We start from the raw sequence: 21,913 nt of genomic DNA, 5'->3' as shown, positions 1-21,913 counted from the left end.
TAATCGCTTCCGTACGCATTTTATTGCCGTATAAATTACAACAAATTCTGTTGTCAGCTCAATGCGTAAACTTCAATCATCTCATAATTTTAGTTCAAAACTTTGAGAATCAATTCCCGAATCCTAATGGGAGTAATCGTAATCCATCGAATCCGATTGCCGTCAGAAACTTGAATATAACTAATGAAAATACCGAAAATCTTCGCAGCGATGAGAGATCACGTGACAATACTGGCATTGGAATTAGTGAGAGATCTGTTATACGTACTGGAACTGGAGCCAATGGAAGATTCAATTCTAGCGGTAGAAATGGAACGAATTATAATAATCCGAGGAACAGTTGGACGAACGGGAGAAACTTTCGTGGAAGACGCAATTACAGTAACAATGTCATGCATACCGGTGTAACTCAAAACAGATGCAATTGGAGATCCCGAGATGGCAGGAACTGTCGGAATAGGACCGAAGTAATAAATGAAACAGGAAATGGATCAAGAGAAAATAACCAAGATTGTGGTGTTCAATGTACTTTAATTGACTCGTTTATTAATCATAATTTAAACTAAAACCCGCTGATATGGTTGGGGTTAATCCCATATCAGCTGAAGGTTCTCATGATTATTCGTCTCAATGTTCATCTAATAGTTTATTTGTTTGAATTAGTTGATGTTAAAACGGGCAAATCTATAGGGTTTCGCAATATTGACGAACTAAAGGTATGGCAACCTTCGAAAATCACGAAAAACAAATGGTTGAAATTAGTTGAAACTTTAGTCAACCCTGATCTGTTAACTAAATTAAACTTGGATAACAATTCTTAATTTATTCTCTCAGATGTTATGAGTTGTGTTATGAATACTTCATTTGGACTTTATATTTGAGCAACATGTTATGATGTGATTAATTTATCTTATCTTTGTATTAACTTTGAATGTTATGTTTACCTTTATTTTACTTTACATGTTCAAAAGAGATTTGATTGTGTTAACTTGAAATCCATGACAGTGAACTTAAATTGAAGCTTTTAAATGTAATTATTACCTTCTGATCTTGTTGTTGACGTGTGATATGATGGCAATCTTAATTGTAAATAATGTTGTTTGTATATGAATGTTATCGCTCAATGTAAAAGAGGAACAATTAACTAGTAACTCTGTGTAAGTCATCAGTTACTTATAATTTTGAATAGACCCACAAATAATATTTTTTAATGAATCGACGCTTTATGATATGTGATTAGTAATAAAAGAAAAATGTTGTTATAAATGAATTGATATATATATGGAGAAAGAAGAGAAGAGAAAACTACTTATATTGATGTAATAATAATAATTAATAGGAGAGTTGATTTAGTAATAATTAGTACGAGGGCTATTCAAAAGGTGAATGTTTTGAAAATATACAGGGTTCTTTCCTTCACTATAATACTGTTACGGAATTCCCGTTCTGGGCGACATTCATACAGCGATACATTCCTATTATAATTAATCTGTACCCATTTTACCAACACTGATCAGAGGCGCAATAATTAAGCATATAGCTTAGATGTAATTAAAAAGAAAGAACGCCGTTATTGACAGGACAGGTTGTCATGGGAAAAGACTATGACAAAAACTATCAGTTTGTTATTGACAAGATTATTAGTTGTTATGGGAAAGATCATTACTGAGTTATACACACGAAATTGGAAGATATGTACAAAAGCTATGGTTGCTGTTGATATTTCATGTACGTATAAAACAGAAGAATAAATCGACGATATCTGGACACAATTCATGTTTATGGTTAGTAATTAGTAGTTGATATATTTATTATAATAACGTAGTGATTTTAAAGGTACATAAACGAATCAGGGCTAAAGCGAAGTGTTTTTATAATATATTTCGTTTTACATTTTTAAGAAAATTTCCAGAGTCCTGAGCCATTTGTTTGTTTCCTGTACTCAGAACTTCTAAGTCTTTTAAGGAATCTAATGACTCGTTGTGTCAAACAAAGCAATATGAAACTTGCTGACAGTGCAGTGAAGCTTCTTGCATTAGATTTGACATCCAATGAAAACTTGTTGGAAGTAAGAAAGGTAGACATTGATTTTAAGACAGAAAAACTACTAAAAGAGCTTAAAGCATCAGATAAAGATAAACTATCTTTCAGGCTTAAGTGTCGAAACTTTTTGCTGGGTACAATCAAGAAGATTGTGGAAAGGAGCCCTCTGAAGTACAAACTGGTACGTGCTCTGTCAGCTTTGTATCCCAGTCTACAGAAGAACAATCCAGAACGTGCTCAGACTAGGATGAAATGCATTCTACAAACTCTACATGAGCATAACAGGATATCTGATTCTATAGCTGAGAAAGCAAAGAGTCAGTTTATGTCTTTCTGTACTGAAATCCAAGGATACCTTGCAGTTGACTTCAGAGAATATGAAGAGAAAAATGTGCAGCACTAGGTTAGATGACTTCTTTGCAAAGGTATTGTACAAGAAACAAGAGTATGCTGATTTGTGGCATATTGTGAAAATATGTTTAATTTTATCTCACGGCAATGCTTCAGTGGAGGGCGGGTTCTCAGTCAATAAGACACTTATTGTAGAACACAAAATAGAAAACTCTAGTTGCACAGAGGCGGGTACATGACACAATTATGTACTATGGAGGTGCAGAATCTGTTCCCATTGATCGAAGAATGCTTTTTTCAATTCGTTTAGCTCGGAGACGCTATGATGAATACCTTCAGCAGAAACGAATCCAGAGTGCAGAGGAAGGTAAAGTCAAAGCTGAAAAAAGAAAAGTATGTGCTGAAGTCAAGAAATTAGAAGCAAAGAAGAAACAATTGGAATTATGTTATAAACAAGAACAGGACGCTCTCGTACAACAAATTCAAGAACTGAAAGCAAAATGTAGTTCTGTTTAAAATGTGTGTAATACATATCTCAGAACTGACACTGTTAGGATTTTCTTGACTGTATATTTTGTTGTTTTGTCAAGCCAAAAAATAACTAATTTCCAATGTCAAGGTATGTGGTATTGTATCATACATATATAATATTGTTATATACTTAAATATTAAATTTTGTCTAAATTGTTTAATATAATAAATACATAAATGGTAATTAAAGGAGTGTGATGGACGGCTATGGGGATGGAGGAGGGCGTTAAAAAAGTGTATGATAGGACTTACCACATATCTTCCCATTGATATTGAAGAATTCAAGTCAGGGAAAACAAGAATTTGAGTCAGGGAATGTCAGGGAAAAGGATCTTCACTTTTCTGTGGGAACCGGTTTGGGTACAAAACCTCGCGGTGACAACCTCGCGGACCAAAACCTCGCCTGGCCAAAACCTCGCGGCCCAAAATCTCGCCGGGCCGAAACCTCGCTTGGCCAAAACCTCGCGGGACAAAATCTCGCCGCGCCAAAACCCCGCCTGGCCAAAACCTCGCCGCCCAAAACGTCGCGGGTCCAAAACCTCGCCTGGCCAAAATCTCGCCGAGCCGAAACCTCGCCTTGCCAAAACCTCGTCTTCCAAAACCTCGCGCCCCAAAATATCGCCATACCCAAAATCTCGCTTGACCAAAATGAAAATGTTCCAACAGATGATAAGGATGACGGTATAAAAAACGCTGTTTCAGAAGAAGAATCACGGGTATTTGACCAAGTCCCGCGATACCATATGAAAATTCTATTTCTGTATTAGAGGATTTCAATGTGAAGGTAGGGCGACAGGATGTTTTTAAACTGGTTATAGGGAAAGAAAGTCTGTATAAGGAAAGTAATGACAACTAACGGGGTTAGTTTCGTGAACTTTGGAACATCCAAAAACTTAAAATTTTAACAAAAATCTAATAATATTTATGAAAGTATGAAATAATATATATGTTTTTACGACGTCCCTTGATTATGTATTATTTATTGTAGGTTAAAGGAGACGTAGATGACCAGGATGAAGGAAAGGATCGAATAAAGAAAGTGGGAGGAAACGGGAATAACCCGAGGAAGCCCAAGCACACCACGTTTTGTATATTATTATTATTATTATTATTATTATTATTATTATTATTATTATTATTATTATTATTATTTGTAATGTGGAATTGCACATTAAGAAACTCATTGGGTAAATTTTAAAGAAAAGTTTCATTCGCGGCGAGGTTTTGGCCACGCGATGTTTTGGGTGGCGAGGTTTTGGCAACGCAAGGTTTTGGCCCGGCGAGATTTTGTCCCGCGAGGTTTTGGGCGGCGAGGTTTTGGCCCGGCGAGATTTTGTCCCGCGAGGTTTTGGCCGGCGAGATTTTGTCCGTATCCCGTGGGAACCCTGTCTTATGAGTTTTATAATTTTGACTGTGGGAGCATGTAAATATGCTTGCAAATTGGCCAATCGAATATCATGTATATGATCTAAGGATGCAATAAATAGAATTGAGCTAGTATTATTATTATTATTATTAGTTTTGTAGTAGAGTTTTTTCTTCGATGCAAAAGTCAAAATTTTCTGTTTTTAAATATTCTAGATAGAATACTAATATTAAAATTATATGAATAAATTTTAGATACATGTATGAAGTAATATTAAGAATAACTAGTAAGCATACAATATATATATATGAACGTTTTAATTTTCACTACTATAACTGTGTAACTGTAGTTGATGATAATTTCGGCAACTTGTGCAATTGCCTTCTACAGACTTAATAAGTTTAGATTAAGAAATGTTGGTACTACAAATGATCTAATAAATAAGTGTGAAATATCTCCTACTTTAACAAAATAGATCTGAAAATAATTCATTCAGCTTTTCTTCATTCAATTTTTGTCAAATCATAGAAGCAAGCTTAGTCAGTTATAAAACCATCATGTAATCTTAATATTTGTTTACAATAGCTATTATAAAAGCATCCCAATCTTCGTTTAAAACTTTCTTTGTCATTAACTGTAATTTTAATGCGTGTAAAGAATATAAATAAAATAGATTAGTAACTTCGTGTTTGCCTGGTTAGTGACATGACCAGTATTTCAACTACTTGCTTTACTGTGGCCGTCTTCAGTTTAGTATTTTCTACTTAAAATTAAGTGCGAGACTTAAGAAAAAAGAGGAGATTACGATGTTCGTTGATTTAATACGCTAAATGTACTAAAGTCCATGAGTGATGCATCTACTGATTTAACATGGATGTGTCTAAATGAGATAGCCTTGATATCTGTCTCCTGTTCTATACGTGCCATGTAGGTCAACGTTGTTTCAGCGGTATGACTGCTGAACTTGGGTTGGTGAATGTGGATTCTGGCAGTCTCGTGGCCATAGAAAACGATATATCCCGTGTTCGTGGAATATGGGATCTAAAACGTGCTATATATAGTAATCAGTATCCAACCTTCACATTAGATGCCTCTCTGTTTATAGGAATCTTCCTTTTGGTACAGAAACCTGCACTGCCATAACCCTTTAGGGAAACTTTCCTACACATATGAAGTGACTGTGAGTGCTCCTTTTCATCGATAGAACGGTAGTAAATCACACGCACTTGGTTTGACCTGGTCAAATAGATCCACGTGACATCTAGGGTGACATCACCAGCTAATAGCGCCCATACAGACGTTTGCAAGCACTTTTGTGTCTTTGATCTATAAAATGGGAATATCACAAGAGTCGAACAATTACACTTGAAGGACTCTGGAAAGTATACAAGGACGAGTGGGCTAAACCGGAATAGAAACTGGAGGCTGTGCTGAATAGAAGCTCCGATGTCGTGTAGTTGTTCACCACCTGGGCCATCAGATTGAACTTGATCGGAACTGAGTTCTGTGCAATGCCAATACATCTACGCTTTCGTCCCTCACTCAGGATATGCAGGACTCATTGGTCAACAATTCGACGTTTGTGCAGACGGTCAGTCAAAATCCAGTAGAGATACTCCAGAAATTTCCAATTTTTCTTCTAGGTCATTCTTTAGCCTCTTCCAATATTTCGAGCACATGTTTCACCATTTGGTCACAGTCGATGTTCTGGATCGTGCTGACTTTGAATTGTTATCTGTACTAATTCCATCACGAAACTGCCTATGCCCAGCAAAACAGTGCTTCGGATAATAGTTGGCGTGGGAGACCCGGGTTCGATTCCCGGCGGGAGCTCATGTGGTTCGGATTCCACGTTAATCAGTAGGTCCACGTCTCATATAGCCTCGCTGCTGAACGGGACGTTAAATTCAAAATCAACTCATCAATCAATCGGATAATAGTTTCCGTACCACCAAGTTTAATCAGCGTACTACGATATCTGTTGAAGTTTCCCCATGCGCAATGTTTCAATTTTATTGTCCGCGTGCTGGTCGTCAATTGTGACTATCTGACACCGGCAGAAATAATCTGTAGATGCTACCATTTTCCACTTCAGCTAAAATACAGAGATACTGTACACATCTACAAGCTTCTTTATGCTCAATAATTCAGCTGAGGAAATGAGTAGTATCGTTCGTTAAATGGTGTTTCTAACTTGTGTGTACATTTTTGAGATCATATTTTTTGTTCTTTTTACTTAACGTAAAAAGACATAGTGGTTCTATTGCTTAATAATAGCTCCCAATCTATCTGTCAAGATATTTTCTCCTAATGCGAATAAAAATCGTCGGGGCTGAATGCTTCTAACTTACAAATGGATTTCTTCGAAGAAATATTGCTCATGTTCCTGATGGGCTGTTAGACTCTTCTAATATTCATGTTTTTGTGACAGTATAAATGTGTAACGCTTTTTATTTGCAATACTTTGTGTTTATAATTTTAAATTGGGGTGGAAAAGAATAATATTTATTATTGCATTTCGAGTATTAAAAAAAACTAATTGTATTTCCTTATTTCTGTTATGTAGACAAAGTATTCTGTATAACGATTCGAAAATAGGTAAGCAAAATAACTTACTTCATACAAAGAAGCGAATACAAAAGCTTAATATACTTCGTTAATTAATATTTAGATTGCGCAAAATTTTACACAATAAGTAAAAAATAAATAAAAATATGTAATTGAATATTATAATGTGTAATTAACTTACGTATGAAGAAAAAGAATTACACTTATTGAGAAGGACAACATTAATCTAAAAAAAGATTTGTTTAAAATAAAAGTATTCGCGAAAGAGATGTAAAAGAAGAAAGGAAAATATATACCCCAAATAGAGTCATTATATCTGATAAGAAATAGAAACATGTAGCAAGTTGTAAATAAGCATGTACCAAAACATCAGGAAACAGTATTGCATAAAGTATTTTCAATGAGGGAGGAATCATAAAGGAAATTACTTAGTGAATACTTTGCAAAATACTAATAGATTGTATTCATAAAAAATGTAAAACCGTTAATGGAAAGTCACATCGTTAAAATTACAGTTTTATCGCTACGTGCTAAGGGAAGAAAACGACTGTGTTTAAAATTTTAAAAATTAACTAGCAATAATATTAACAGTTCGTATTCAAACGCTAGGAATCATTCTATGAGCAATATAATGTACCGTATGTTTCCGTTACTCAAAACATCATTATTCATACACGTATATTTCAATAAGTGAAAATATTACACAAAATTATTACATTAATTCAACACTAGAACTACGAATAATAACATTCGATACATCGTACAAGAAGAAAACAGTTTCGCAGAAGTACACAATAAATTGTGTTCAACAATTAATATTATGTAGTACTAACATTATGACTATTGACCTGACGAAGCCCCGCGCCTTTTATACTGAATTCAATATAAAAGGCGTATGGCATCGTCAAGCCAATACAGCATGGGCGTCGCCAGAAACTTTCGCAGGGGGGTCAAGAACAAACGCTAATAATACACACACACACACACACACACACACACACACACACACACACACACACACACACACACACACACACAGACACACACACACACACATATATATATATATACACAAAATCACAATATTATAATTAGGAAGTCATGCAAGTACGTACATATACTATGTTGACTTTAGAAGAACTTTCCGAAGACAAAATCGTATGTTCCCTCCTTAACACTTCATAATAATTCCTGTTTTCAACATCTCAAACGTTGAAAGAATCAAGGAGAGAGAGAGAAAGAGAATATAGTCATAAAGTTGGTACATAACACTACATTGTACATAGCACAAATTTTTGAACACAATTTTTTATGTGCTTTCTGTATAAAGATGCCAGCTTCGTCAGGTTAATACAGTTGTAATGTGAAGATAAACATAAAAACACATCTCAGAATCCCATATGTTCCATAGAATATGCCTATTTTGAAATACTAGGTCAGAATAAGTACGTAAGTGAAGATGAATTTCGAATGAAATGAATTTTTGATCATATTGCAAGCAAAGTTTAAGATTACATTTCTTACAAATGATTAAATTTCTTTTTAAGTGAAACCAAAGAGAATATTAAATAAATGATACATTTAGCTTACTTTAAGATAACATTTAGCTTTTATTGTAGAGAAAATGTTTTCAGTACTAGATAAACTGGAGCTCGGTAGTACACATTATATTATGCGTTTTTTTTTTCTTTCTTTTTAAGTGCAACCAAATAGAAACTTTACAGATGAAGACATGTTCTTTCTTCAGACAAACTGTTCTGCACAACTATAATCTTTATGATTGTATGATCTTTTCTTTCAGTTCTCAAGTGCGTTGAAAGTAGAATTCAATGTGATAGATGTTATACATGGGCAGGACCAAATCTTCTTGCTGTGAATCCGATGAAATCTTTACCTCATCTGTATTCAGACGAAGTGAAAAATCTGTTCTACAGTATATGTGAAGTAAGGGTTCATGTTCAAAATTTCCTATGTATGTATTTCTTGTTTGTTCCAAATACTCTTATAATTTGAGATGTATCAACTTTTGAAGATGTTGGATTAATTTAGTAATTGATTATGACTGACCTGCGTGACTAAAATACATTGTAGTTTTTTTCTTGCCCTTATTACGTAAAAGTGATTAGAGAGCTTATTGCCTGGTTGGAGTTTAACGTCCCTTTTCAGCGCTGAGCCTACATGAGACGTGATCTACAGTTTAAGGTGGAATTCGAACCATCGTAATACGTTCAACCTTCAAAATTCTCTCACTGGGAATCAAATCCAAGATTCCATGCACAAAAGAGGCGCGCATTAGCCGCTAGACCAGCAGCGAATGCGAGCAATGAGAGAGTGTTGCAACTATCGGCAGTTCATTCGCAATTCAATGCCAAGATGGTGATGCGAGATTTACAAAAATATGGAAGGTTGTAATCCATCTTAAGAATGGGTTCATCACTTGCATCCAAATGTAAGTGGAGTCGCGGTGACTCAGTGGTAAAGCATTCACATCTGATATGTGGGGTCTCTGGTTCGATCCCAGCTCGTGCCAAGTTGACTCAGTGGTGGACAAACACCGTATACGTGGATTTTCTCGGGGTTCTCCCACTTTCTTCATTGCGCTAGTTTATTCATTTCTCGTCATCACTGTCTCCTTCAGCCTGCACGGCAAAACCGTAGGACGTAAAACTAAAAATTTCCTTTCATGTTTCCAAATGTACACAACTAACGTTATGTACATAACCAACTCCCAGCGTGAGACCCTAACATCATACTTGGACATATATAAACACCACATATTATAAAGTCACCGTGTGAACCACCTTCTTTCCCACACCTTCATACTTGTACGATTAACATATTACAATGAGTAATACTGGTTGGAATTACAGACAGACCATTCTGCAGTTAAAGACAGTTTAGCTTGTTTGTAGAAATGTATTCTCCTAGAAACACGAATCTTTTGAAATTACAATCAATAATTATATCAGTGAAGTGACAGAAGCCCTTGATAAAAGTAAACATACGTGAGATTGTTTCTAGGTCTATTCAAGGCATTTGATTATGTTCCTCATAAACTTAGTGACTATGGTTTAAGAAGTGTTGTTAACACGTAGATTCAGTCTTATTTGCAAATCGTCTCCAAGCTGTTGAAATACTATTTAAGTCAGATACAACTCAATCAGAAACCCATTTGTATCTGTTTTCAAAGCATTTCCACTGTTGTTCCCCAAGAGTGATATTAGGACCCATATTATTTCTGCTATATGTTAGTGATTTCTAAATAACATAACATCAGAAGCACAGCTATATGTGCAGATGATACAAACTTAGGAATAAGAGGAGAAAGTGATAATGTTCAATAAAACTGACGAGACTACTCGTAGTTTAGAAAACTTGTTTGATCGTAACAAATTAAATCAAGTACAGCCTTAAATTTCCATTATGATCAAATCAAGCATTGTATGGATATTGAAACAATGTTAAATAAGGAAAAAATAATTTACTAAAACTCAAAAATTTCTGGGTCTTCGACTAAATCGTGGGAAGCACATATATTGTCTTTCTCGAAAGCTCAATAAAATGGTATATGCAGTAAAATCAAACCTGAATTAAAAATAGATTTGATTCTTAACTTATATTTCGAACTTTTCCAGCCTCTGCTTATATGTGGTATAATCTTCGGGAACTTCTCCGAAAAGCAATATGTAAATGATTTGAAGTAGGGATCTTGACTACTATAACACAACAATATAAATTACTCCTGTAAGTCAATATTCAACACGCTGACAATATTGTCGTTGACCCTTTTTATATATATTTCTTATGTTGCTCTTGGCTGAAACCAACATTAACCTGTTTTATGCATAAGCAACACACAAATACGAAACCATACGTAAGGATAAAATTCCCAGTAAACAACGTTGTACAAAAGAATCTGTTGGATGAAAGTAAACCAATTGTATATGGGTAATATTCAAACTCCCTCATTACATTCAAATGGCGGAACAACTGCAGACATTCAACGAAAAGCCATCTATTAAAACATTGCTTTGATTCTGTGAATGAATTGATATATATATATATATATATATATATATATATATATATTACAGTTTCGTCTAACTGAATTGCTGTTTAAAACATTACCTACAAGCTGAAATAAACTTCATTGTTTTCGTTGTATATCTTTAGTTTCGCAGTGTTTACTTTTGAACGCATCATATGTTGCCAATAACGGTTTTTTACGTGTATATCATAAAAACGTTTATTCTGGTTTAACCGAATTTTCATTCAACCGAAGCACCATCGGTCCCATTAAATTCAGTTAAACGAAACTCTAATATGTGTGTATATATAATGGGTATATTGATATCTAATAAACTTCTAGATTTGTAACGAGTATATTTTAGAGTATTGAAATGATATTTTTTATGTAAGCTCATGATATCCTAATATTAGTTTAGTTCACTGAAAGCACAAATTATGTAAGTCTATGTACATGTCATATGTACCTTTTTCCGTATCACTGGGCGAGTCTTATTCATACTCACAAATTGGTGCATTGAACTGTATATAATTATAAAAACAAAATAAAGTGAAATGAAAAAAGAATCAACATTATTTCTTTTTGCAGAAAGGACTTCATCAAAATGTTACTCCACATATTTATGCAATAGCTGCACGAGCATGGTATAGGATGGTTCATGAAATGGGGAAAAGAAATCAAATTATTTTTATAAGTGGTGACAGTGGATCTGGGAAGGTACAGTATGGAATACAATTTGTTCGTTGCATAACCAATACAATTAATATAATGTACTTCCATTTGTTGTAGAAATATTACAACTCTCAGTGTAAATAAAACTTTTTTTTTAATTCAGAAGAAAATGCGAATAACGAAATCATTTAGTAATGGAAATTGATAATCAGACTGTCATTTTCTTTTAGAATTATATAAAATTAATGATAAGCTAATCTGGAACACTCATATAACAACATTAACAAGAAGTTGTTTAATTTTCTTTTTGCTAAGAACAGTGAAAAAACACAGTTAGCACAAAAGCTTTACTAAAATTATTTTCCAAAATTACTATGGTTTCTAAGATATGGTAGAATGTTCGGGAAAATATAAATGGCGATTCTCTCCGTATGTAAAGCAGAACTATTAAGAATTATAGGCGCTTTGAATACAAGATCTTCGTGTAATTTTGTTTCAAAGCTTTAACAGATATCTGTAATCATTATAATTATAATTACTGTACTGTACTGTATAATTACTGTGTATAAATGTATTTATAATTATTATAATTCATTATAATTTTTGTTAATCTGTAATCATTATATGAAGAAACCAATTAAAACTATACCCATTATGACAAGTGTCAATATAAAACAAACATCCACTACTTGTACATAAAATTATACAGTAAACAATCCCAAAATCTGTCACAAAGTTAACATACAATTGCTAAAGTGTACCTTTTTAGTATATTTTTATGTATTTATTGTCATGGGAAACACTCGTATGTGTTTTATTACGTATTTCTTGTATATTTTGTTATACGATATTAATTATTATTTGTAATACGTTCATAAATTTTAAAGTTTATATAGCAAAATTTCTATTACATCCTATCTGTATATTTACAGGAAAAGACTTTTAAAATGTAAATTAAGAGATGAAGATGAAAATCAAATTAAATTACAATTTAAATTATAATACACAAAAAAATGTAAATTCAGAAAACAAGTACCGTAAATTATAATATATTATGTTAGTATACGTGTCTAATAATGGAGCCTTTTAATATAATTTTAATTCATATGTACTGTACTGTATATCGTTAAGCGATATAATATGAACTCTGTCTCATATGAAGAGAGAAGTAAATTATCTTGAGTAGCATTGTACAATCCTGGTTGAAATTTCTTTGAGACTCATATATGTAGCTTCTATAAATCACTCCAAAGAACTTTTTATCGTGAACTTATATGAATACCTGCTAATAATGCCTAATGCATGTATATACGTACATGGGGATGCAAAGATAGGTATACAGTTATGAGTTCTTGTTTTCTTTATTAGTAGTTATGTGTTATATGATGAGCACTTCATTATAAGAAAACAATAACTTTATGAGGTCACAATCAGGATTATATATGGATTACAATTGAGTACAATGTCTGAGGTTCTCAAAATGTCGGCCTTCAGTATTAACATTACTGCAGTCTAGTTTCTACACTCAAGCACAATTTAGAAAATAGGTTTTTATTGTTATTAATTTCTTGGCACTTTTCTCTCATGAAATTAGTCCTATCATCAATAGTGTGTAGTTTCCTCGAAAATACTTTATCTTTGACAACACCTCAAAAGAAAAGGTCTAATGGGGTGAGATCTGGTGATCGTGGTGGCCATTCAACTGGCCCTTGTCGACCTATCTAACGATTGAGTAATTCATTGCCAAGAAATCGCGCACTGTTACACTATAGTGGGGAGAAGCTCCATCTTGTAAATAGAAGTTGTCATTATCTTGTTTTCGTAAATGTGTAATAAGTGTCCCGTAGCATGTTAAGATATGTGGGTAACAGTTTCACTTAAAAATATAGCTCATTGATCCCTTTACATGAAAGGCTTACCCAAACTGTCACCCCAGGTTGATTTAATTGTTGTTCAAGTGCTACATTGGACTTTTCTGTTGCGTAATAGAGACAGTTACGCCTATTAACAACACCTGAAAGTTTGAAATGCGTTTCGTCTGAGCAACACAGTTTTCAAATAACGCCACCACTTTGCCTTTCTGCATTCAAAATTGCCTCAGAATTGTAATCGGCGATCTGGATCATCCTTTAATAATCCATGAAGTAATCTTGGCTGATACATGTTCAAATCTTAACATTGCATCAGACACCCGCAAGATCTACGGGAAATGTCTAAGTCAGGAGAAGCTCTCCTCTTTGATTTTTTTGGACTTTGGATAAATATCTGCCCAAGTAACATTTCATTGTACTTGGTAGTAACACTGACCGGTCGACCACACTGACACATTACAGATGGAATCAGTTTCGCCAAATATTGCGTAATCTGTAAATTGTTAGTTAGTCTACTTGGTGAGGCATAATAAATTCTGTGGCCCATTTCCGTCGAACCTTTCAGCATTCTTCTTCCAGTATTGTTTGATTATCCACTTCCGTTGGTCGATGGACCAGTAATAAACATAATTACTATGATTATCTGGAAAAAATTAATAATAAACTGTATACCTACTTTTGCACCCTCCTATATAGTAACATAAAGTCCATATACAGGGTGTCTATCGGTCACGAAAGTCATGAAAAAGTCACGAAATCAGAAAACGGTCATGAAGGTCAAGAAAAAGTCACGAAATTGTGCTTTTAGGCCACGATTTTTTTCATCTGTACAGATATAAGTATAGACTCATTTTGTTTCATAAAACGTCAAAATTCACCACCAAAAATGTCTATGGTCGGCTTTAGACACTACTAAATCGCAAGCAAAGAACGCTTCTATCGCATGCACGAAAATTCGGCTCAATTCACATCCAAATTTGCTCTTGAAAATGTTACTAAATTTTATGGTTTGGGAAAGAAAAGGTCACGAAAAAGTCACGAAATTTCATTTTGGAATTTTAGTAGACACCCTGATATACATATATTCCGTTATACCATGTACTTAGTGCATTCGTTTCTGATTTAGCTCAAATCTTACATGAATGCAAATCATTTATTATATGAAAATACAGTTAACGAGGGAAAGTCACGTATGTGTGATTTTTATTCCAAAGTAAAAGAAGTGGAAAGGTAGTAGATTCTATATTTTGACCTTCATTGACTGCGCAATCCTCGTACTTCCGATATGAACTAATAATGCTTTGTTTCCGATGGTTCAACCAGTCGGTTTTTAGTTAATACTGGCAGAAGTGCAAATCAGTCGATTTGTTCAGTAGTAAAATTGGTTTATTAGGTATTAGTGAATGTTTCAGACAATTAGTATAGTTTATAGTTCAATCATTTTTATTTTATTTTTCTTATTTCTCAGACCTACTCGTCTTGGCATATCATGGATTTCCTTACCAACTCTAGACTGCAGAAGAACTGTTACTCCATTGAAATGGAGCAGATTTGTAGCTCGAACACTATTTTACGAGCATTTGGAAATGCTCAAACAATTTGTAATGAGAATAGTTCACGATTCGGAAAGCTACTAGAATTCAGTTACAGTGGTCAACAATTGATTGGTGCTTTTATTAAAACATATCTACTGGAAAAGACGCGTGTTTCTTCTCAGGGAAAACATGAAAGAAATTTTCATATTTTCTATCAGGTAAGGTACTTCTCTATATTAATTTTTAATCTTTCATAATTATAAGCCAGAATCGCGTTTCACCAGTTATTCTACATTACTGATTCGTTTTCAGTTACATTTCTATCGTCTTGTATTTTATTTTATTTTATTTTATTTTATTTATATATTTTTTTTCAATTTTCGTTATCAAGGAAGTTTCGCAGTATAATCCAAAGTAATGAATATCCAAATTAATTGGTTATTGGCCGTACGAAACACATTATAATAATAATTGCAACTAGCCTGAATGATAATCCTTTTTTATGTATTTTTAGTCAATATTCCCAGTACTACCCACGTGTACTCTTCGTCGGAGCTAAAACTTTGAGAATCTTCTGTGCTGGTCTTCACATAGTTTTTGTTGTAACAACAATGGAGTAAAATTATATACAAATTTCTCAATATAGTAAAATAGTGCACTACTGTCCTAAATCAAACTTTATTTTTTGGTTCTATATATAAAGCTGGTTTGTTTAGGATTTAATGCATTAACTATAAGTTTACTCTACTGTTTTGAAACATCTATGTGAAGACCAGCATAGAAGATAGCCTCGTCAAAGAGTATGGATGGGAAGTACTGCAAATATTGGTTAGTAGTTGCAATTATTATCAATGTTCAAATTCCTTTAATTTTGAAAAATTTCATGTAAGGTATATTAAGTTAGAAATCTCTATATATGTTTAAGTTTAAAAACGTTTTTGAGGTAATAACAATGTAGTATCAATGACATCGACATATTAAATGCAAAAACTGTAATCATAGTTGTTAAGAATCGGTCCTTCTCTTCCATTTTCTGTAATGAACAACCCTTAAAGGTAACTACTGTGAAGTGTTTGGCTTCTTGACACGGTAAGAAGTCAGAGCAGCTTATGTTGGAGATATCCTAATGGATGTGAATATCTGTTATATGAAGTCATAATTAGTCACTTCTTTTATACATGATATTCTTATTTCTCGATTTCTTATTTGATTCAGCTTACTAATATATAGTTTCTTTTATCTTCAATAGAACCAAAAAACGTAAAGAAGCTGGCCGCTCAGCTACTGTTTTACTAGCTTAGTACCCTCGCTACGTTGCGTTAAATAAATGGGCTAGAAGTACCTTCGAAAATAATACTTAGATAAGATAAAAAATTTTGTGTAGAACTTCCAAGCAACGATCTACTGTTTAATTCTATTGAATATTAACAGTAATTTTTTGTGTATATGCAGTAAACTATCCGTTCAACGAACTAATTGGGGCTAGAGGATGTTCATACAATCGGTAGTCCGTTTTTGGTACCATATTACTACCAAAATTCATTACAACTACATATTAGTGTGTGAAAATAAAAAGCCTCGAGTTTCAGTTGCTTTCCCGTTGAATGTTGTTTGTTAATAATCAAAACTAAACAGCCTGAAATAATCAAAGATCTTTCTTGCAACTACTTTTACTAGATTAGTCAAATTCTGTCAGTTGATTCGAAGTCCGTTAAGTTGGTTTATTGTCTTTAATACGACAAAGAAAATATAACCATGAAAATGGAGAAGTTGTGTAAGACATTCTTGAGAACAAATGAGGGTTTGGAACAAATATAAAATTGTAGTTTTATACGCATCATCATCATCATCATCATCATCATCATCATCATCATCATCATCATCATCATCATCATCATCATCATCATCATCATCATCATCATCATCATCATCATCATCATCATCATCATCATCATCATCATCATCATCATCATCATCATCATCATCATCATCATCATCATCATCATCATCATCATCATCATCATCATCATCATCATCATCATCATCATCATCATCATCATCATCATCATCATCATCATCATCATCATCATCATCATCATCATCATCATCATCATCATCATCATCATCATCATCATCATCATCATCATCATCATCATCATCATCATCATCATCATCATCATCATCATCATCATCATCATCATCATCATCATCATCATCATCATCATCATCATCATCATCATCATCATTATTATTATTATTATTATTATTATTATTATTATTATTATTATTATTATTTTCTTCTTCTTGAAAAGAATCTGACTTCTCCATGACGAAAGTTTCAGATTTCCCTGACTCCTGAATAAGTTAAAAATATAGAAAAAAGAAACTCCAACCTCCATACTCCCCATAGTTGGCATTGTTCTCTTCCTCTCCTGTTTTTCGTTTTTCAATTTTCTTTCCAAAGGAATGTAAATTTACAAACGTGTACATTAGGCCGATATTGATTATGCCTACATATTACACAAAATGTAAAGATACAAACCAAAGTGTGCAGTAGGCCTATACAGTTACTTAAGATATGAAAAAAATTAAACATTATAATACCAATTACACAGCATTATAATATTGCCTATAGTAATAAACAGTTCATACATGATTTTACTGATTATTAAAAAACACACACATTATGTAACACATACCTTTGCTGGTGCAGTTGTTGAATGCAACCCATTTAGAAATTTGTTTTCATCCTTTCTCGCATAGTTTTCTTCTCATTGATCTGAATATCCTTCTTGTTGTCTGCGCAGTTTAATTTTCTTCTCTTCTCTCTCTCTCCGTCTCTCTCTCCTCTTCTCGTCTCCAGCATTTATTTCTCTTTTCTTTTCCAAATACACCTGATATTGTCTCATTGAACTTCTCACTGAATTTATCATACCTCTTGTAATTATTAATCCTGATGATCCACCTATTCTCATCACAGAATCATATATGGTCCGTTGAGCCACCAGAAATTCTTGTAAGTTGTCAACAATGAGAATTTTATTTATTGTGAAACCACTTTCGAAAAATGCGTTTCCGTGAAAGAAGATAAAACACAATTTCATAACTCAATAAAGTCAATGAAGTTCTTCCCATTTCCTAAGACTAACTAGTAAGTAAAAAACTCATCAAGTCCAATACCATCTCTGTCATTGGCTATGAATTTATTCGAGTGTTCCTTAAATTCTTCAGTCTGAGTTTTCACTGTGAGCTTGAGATACTATTTTCTTCGCATTCTCAACCACCTGTCCAGATATCCTCTTGGAACCATGTAATTCTTCTAGAACAGCGTCTACCCTTTTGAGCAAATATGCCAGGATGCAGTTAAATGTGTTTCTCGCAGAAAATTAGTTTCAACAACTATATCAGAGAACACTGACTCCCTCAATATCATCATTGAGAGCACCACATTTTTGCATTCAGTAACAGTAAAGAAATCAACCTTATTTCATAAATTCAGTAATTGAACAATGGACCTAAATCAATTTTTCCCCTGACCAATCTGCCATTTCCCTAACTTAACCTGATACATTTTTACTTCCCTGACCTTTTCCTGACTTTCACTTATTTTCCAGAATGTGGACATCCTGGTAAAGGTTTTGTATGTATTACTGTTTCATAGAAAAAAATGGTGCCATATAATATTTGCCGTTGTGTGAGTACGTATTGGTTATTTGTCTTCCCGTGGAATTAAGAAAGCTACAGGAATTGCGTTTTAATTTCAATTCAAAGCAATTACTATTGCAATTGCATATTTCTTTAAATGTCATAGCATGTGCTTGCAGTACGTACTGTATTTCATTTTCTAAAAGTAAAAACATTCATTTAATGGCATGTATGGAATTAAAAGTATAAGTTGTTCATTAATTCCCAGTTTCAATATAACTTCTGCAAAATAAGCGTCATTATTCATTACTATGATTAATATCATCCCTTCTATTTATTTGTTTTGCAAATTTATTAAATAATCTGATCACACAATTTTCCAGATAGAATTTTAAGATGTTCATGAGCAGGAACTCAAACCTCTTCTTACACTTTCGTTGTTTAAGAATATAAAGGACTAGCACCTACCTGTAATGCTCTTATGAATTTACTTAATAAAATAGAAATACGATATACGGTATTTTAAGTAAAAAAAAAATAGTATCCTATTAGTTATACAACCTTTCATCAAACAGTGTTAGAAATAACCGGGAAATCTAACAATGATATACAGTTGTTCAGATCATGTCTTGCCCCCCCCCCCCCACTTTTAACGTCCAACCGCCGCCACTGATGATATCGATTACTTACATACCTTGTATTACTGGTGTATTCTGCCTCCTGTTAAATATAATCTAAGACTGTTGTATATGTAGGAAATGAAATGAAATCTTTAAGTTTTACGTCCCACGATTATGCCGGTTAGGCTAAAGGAGACGATGATGATGAGAAATGAGTGAAATGGTGTAATGAAGAAAGTGGGAGGAAACGGGAAAACCCCGAGAAAACTCACGAGCACGGTGTTTGTCCACCACAAAATCCACACGGCGCGAGCTGGGATCGAACCCGGGAGGTGAACGCTCTACCACTGAGCCACCGCGCCCCCGTTGTATATGTAGGGTTGCATATATTATGTGTCTGCTGTCTGGAAGCACTACTGGCTATGTATGCTGTTCGCTGCCTACTAAACATTATTATTATTATTATTATTATTATTATTATTATTATTATTATTATTATTATTATTATTATTAGTGTTGTTTAATACCTTGTGAGCACAGAGTTTGTATGAGATGGAAAGTAGTTTATCATGACATCAGAACCGAATATAGGTTACCAGAAATTCAAGTAAGGTCATCTTCGCGGAAAATGATAAACGAACTATTTAGATATAAGGTACTCTGCTATAATATAGATGTCTTTCTTTTTCATCCTCAGGTTTCGGAAGATTTATTTGCTCGTTTTAATACTTTGGATATATAGGATGAATTTGCTGTGATGTTATACTAAGTATTTCTTCTGTCGTTTCAGCTCTTAGGTGGCTTGAATACAGAAGAATTAGTACAATTTCACTTAAATAATAATTCATCATTTAGAGTTGTACCTGGTGATGTCTCTACAAAAGATAAAAGTGATTTTGTAAAGACAATGAAAGCATTTCAAGATCTTGGAATCGAGTCACACATGAAGCAAAATATTTTTGCCATTTTAAGTGCGATACTTCATTTAGGAAATATTAGTTTTTGTAAAGTTGGCGATACCTGTGAAATAGATGAAAATTGTCCAGGTTAGTTGTTGCTTTTTTCATTAGTAAGAATGTATTTAAATATTAATTTTTATATTTACTGATTTGAAGGGTAAGAGGAAAAAACAAGGAATGTCCATGCATGTGCTTTATCGGGTGCTTTGTCCTATCTGTTGGTTACTCTTGATACTATTTGACTGTATATGCCATGCATGCGTCGATGTAGAAATGTCCATGTAAAAAGGGGCGAAAGATTTAGTAACCCTATTCTTTGTACGCGGTTTTCAATATTAAAACGCAGTTTTCTCGAAAATGCAATTTTGTGACATTCCTTCTTTTTTCCCCTTACCCTTCATTTGTTAATATATCTATGTAAAACATTATATTTTAGTATTACAGTAAGCGACTATTCATTATGTAAAAGTCTTAATTGGTATTTTAAAAAAAGAAAAATAAACGGTTACTCATCGTATATATTTTCGGTATCTTTATAAAAAGTCTCCCGATTCCTTTCCCATATTGGTCAATTTCCATGTTGGGCTCCTTCGTGGCTAAGCGGTTAGCATACGCGCCTTTGGCGTGGGAGACCCGGGTTCAATTCCCGGCGGGAGATTATGTGGTTTGGATTCCAAGTTAATCAGTAGGTCCAGTCTCCTATAGCCTCGCTGCTGAAAGGGGCGTTAAACTCAAAATCAACTCAACTCAATTTCCATGTTAAATATCCAAATGTTTTGAGATGTAAAGGAGAATAACTATTCATATCGTAAACCAATATTGCAATTGTAAATTGAGGTCTTAAATATGCTCTCTCAATATATCATGTGGTCATTTGTTGTCGCCTACTGCTTTTGACATGGTGACTCCAGTTTATGAATGAGTAATTTTTTTATTATTTCCAGAATCATGTCAGAACAGAACTTTAGAGAGCTTTATCAGTTTTGAGTTTTTACCTTGACCGATAGTAAATTTGGCAAGTCATTTAAGTACATTACCCATTATGTTCATACCAACTTTAACTGAAATCATTCAAGCCATTTCTGAGAAGTGAAAGTTCACGGATGGATGGACGATGAACATGATCACGTACGGAAGAATATGATTAAAGAATTTATTAAAGAAAAGCAGTGTGCAGTATGCTGCAGTAGTATACTGTATCTTCAATTGTATAAAATTATAAAGTATATGTACATTCAACTCCCACTGACAATCCATTGATGTTGTGAATATAACGTAATGCAAATACGATATGCAAGTTACAAAAACATAACAAATAAACAAACAAACAAACAAAAATCGAAAATGCACAAAGAAATTTGCAATCCAATTTTCCTAGACTACATACTTAATAATTATAATTTACAGAGAAATCAGTAATAATCCAAATTTCTCATACTTCATATTTGTTTGTTTTATGACTTGTAGAAGTAATTTATAAAATCCAGATATGTGGATTGTATTAGGTACACACTTCTCACTTTAGATATACAACGTAATATACAGAAGATTTAGGTGTACAATTGTTTAGATTTAATTTACACCCATTCTCATATATTGGAATGAATATAGCAGTTTTACATTATTTTGGAAATTCACCTAGGGTAAAGGAAGAATTTGCTAAATTGAATAGTGTTTCACTTATAGTGTTTTTGTAATTGATTAACATTTCATTATATAATCCAT

The 21,913-nt window shown here is 33.4% G+C and overlaps 1 protein-coding gene across 3 annotated transcripts in view; it reads left to right on the top strand.

Moving 5' to 3' along the window:
* The window catches only part of LOC145694736 (unconventional myosin-XIX-like), a 90,275-nt gene that overhangs the window by 16,629 nt on the left and 51,733 nt on the right, over positions 1-21,913 (top strand). For all 3 annotated transcript variants that reach the window (XM_081771317.1, XM_081771318.1, XM_081771319.1), the window contains 4 exons: positions 8,661-8,803; positions 11,475-11,603; positions 14,898-15,182; positions 20,020-20,275. In XM_081771317.1, coding sequence (XP_081627443.1) covers positions 8,661-8,803; positions 11,475-11,603; positions 14,898-15,182; positions 20,020-20,275 — 813 coding nt within the window. The remainder of the gene's footprint in view (positions 1-8,660; positions 8,804-11,474; positions 11,604-14,897; positions 15,183-20,019; positions 20,276-21,913) is intronic.

Source organism: Thermobia domestica, chromosome 9 (assembly GCF_964235325.1).
Source record: "Thermobia domestica chromosome 9, izTheDome1.hap1.1, whole genome shotgun sequence".
NCBI lineage: Eukaryota > Metazoa > Arthropoda > Insecta > Zygentoma > Lepismatidae > Thermobia > Thermobia domestica.
The sequence above is the reverse complement of the archived record's forward strand: the minus strand, read 5'-3'. Positions and strand labels throughout refer to the sequence as shown.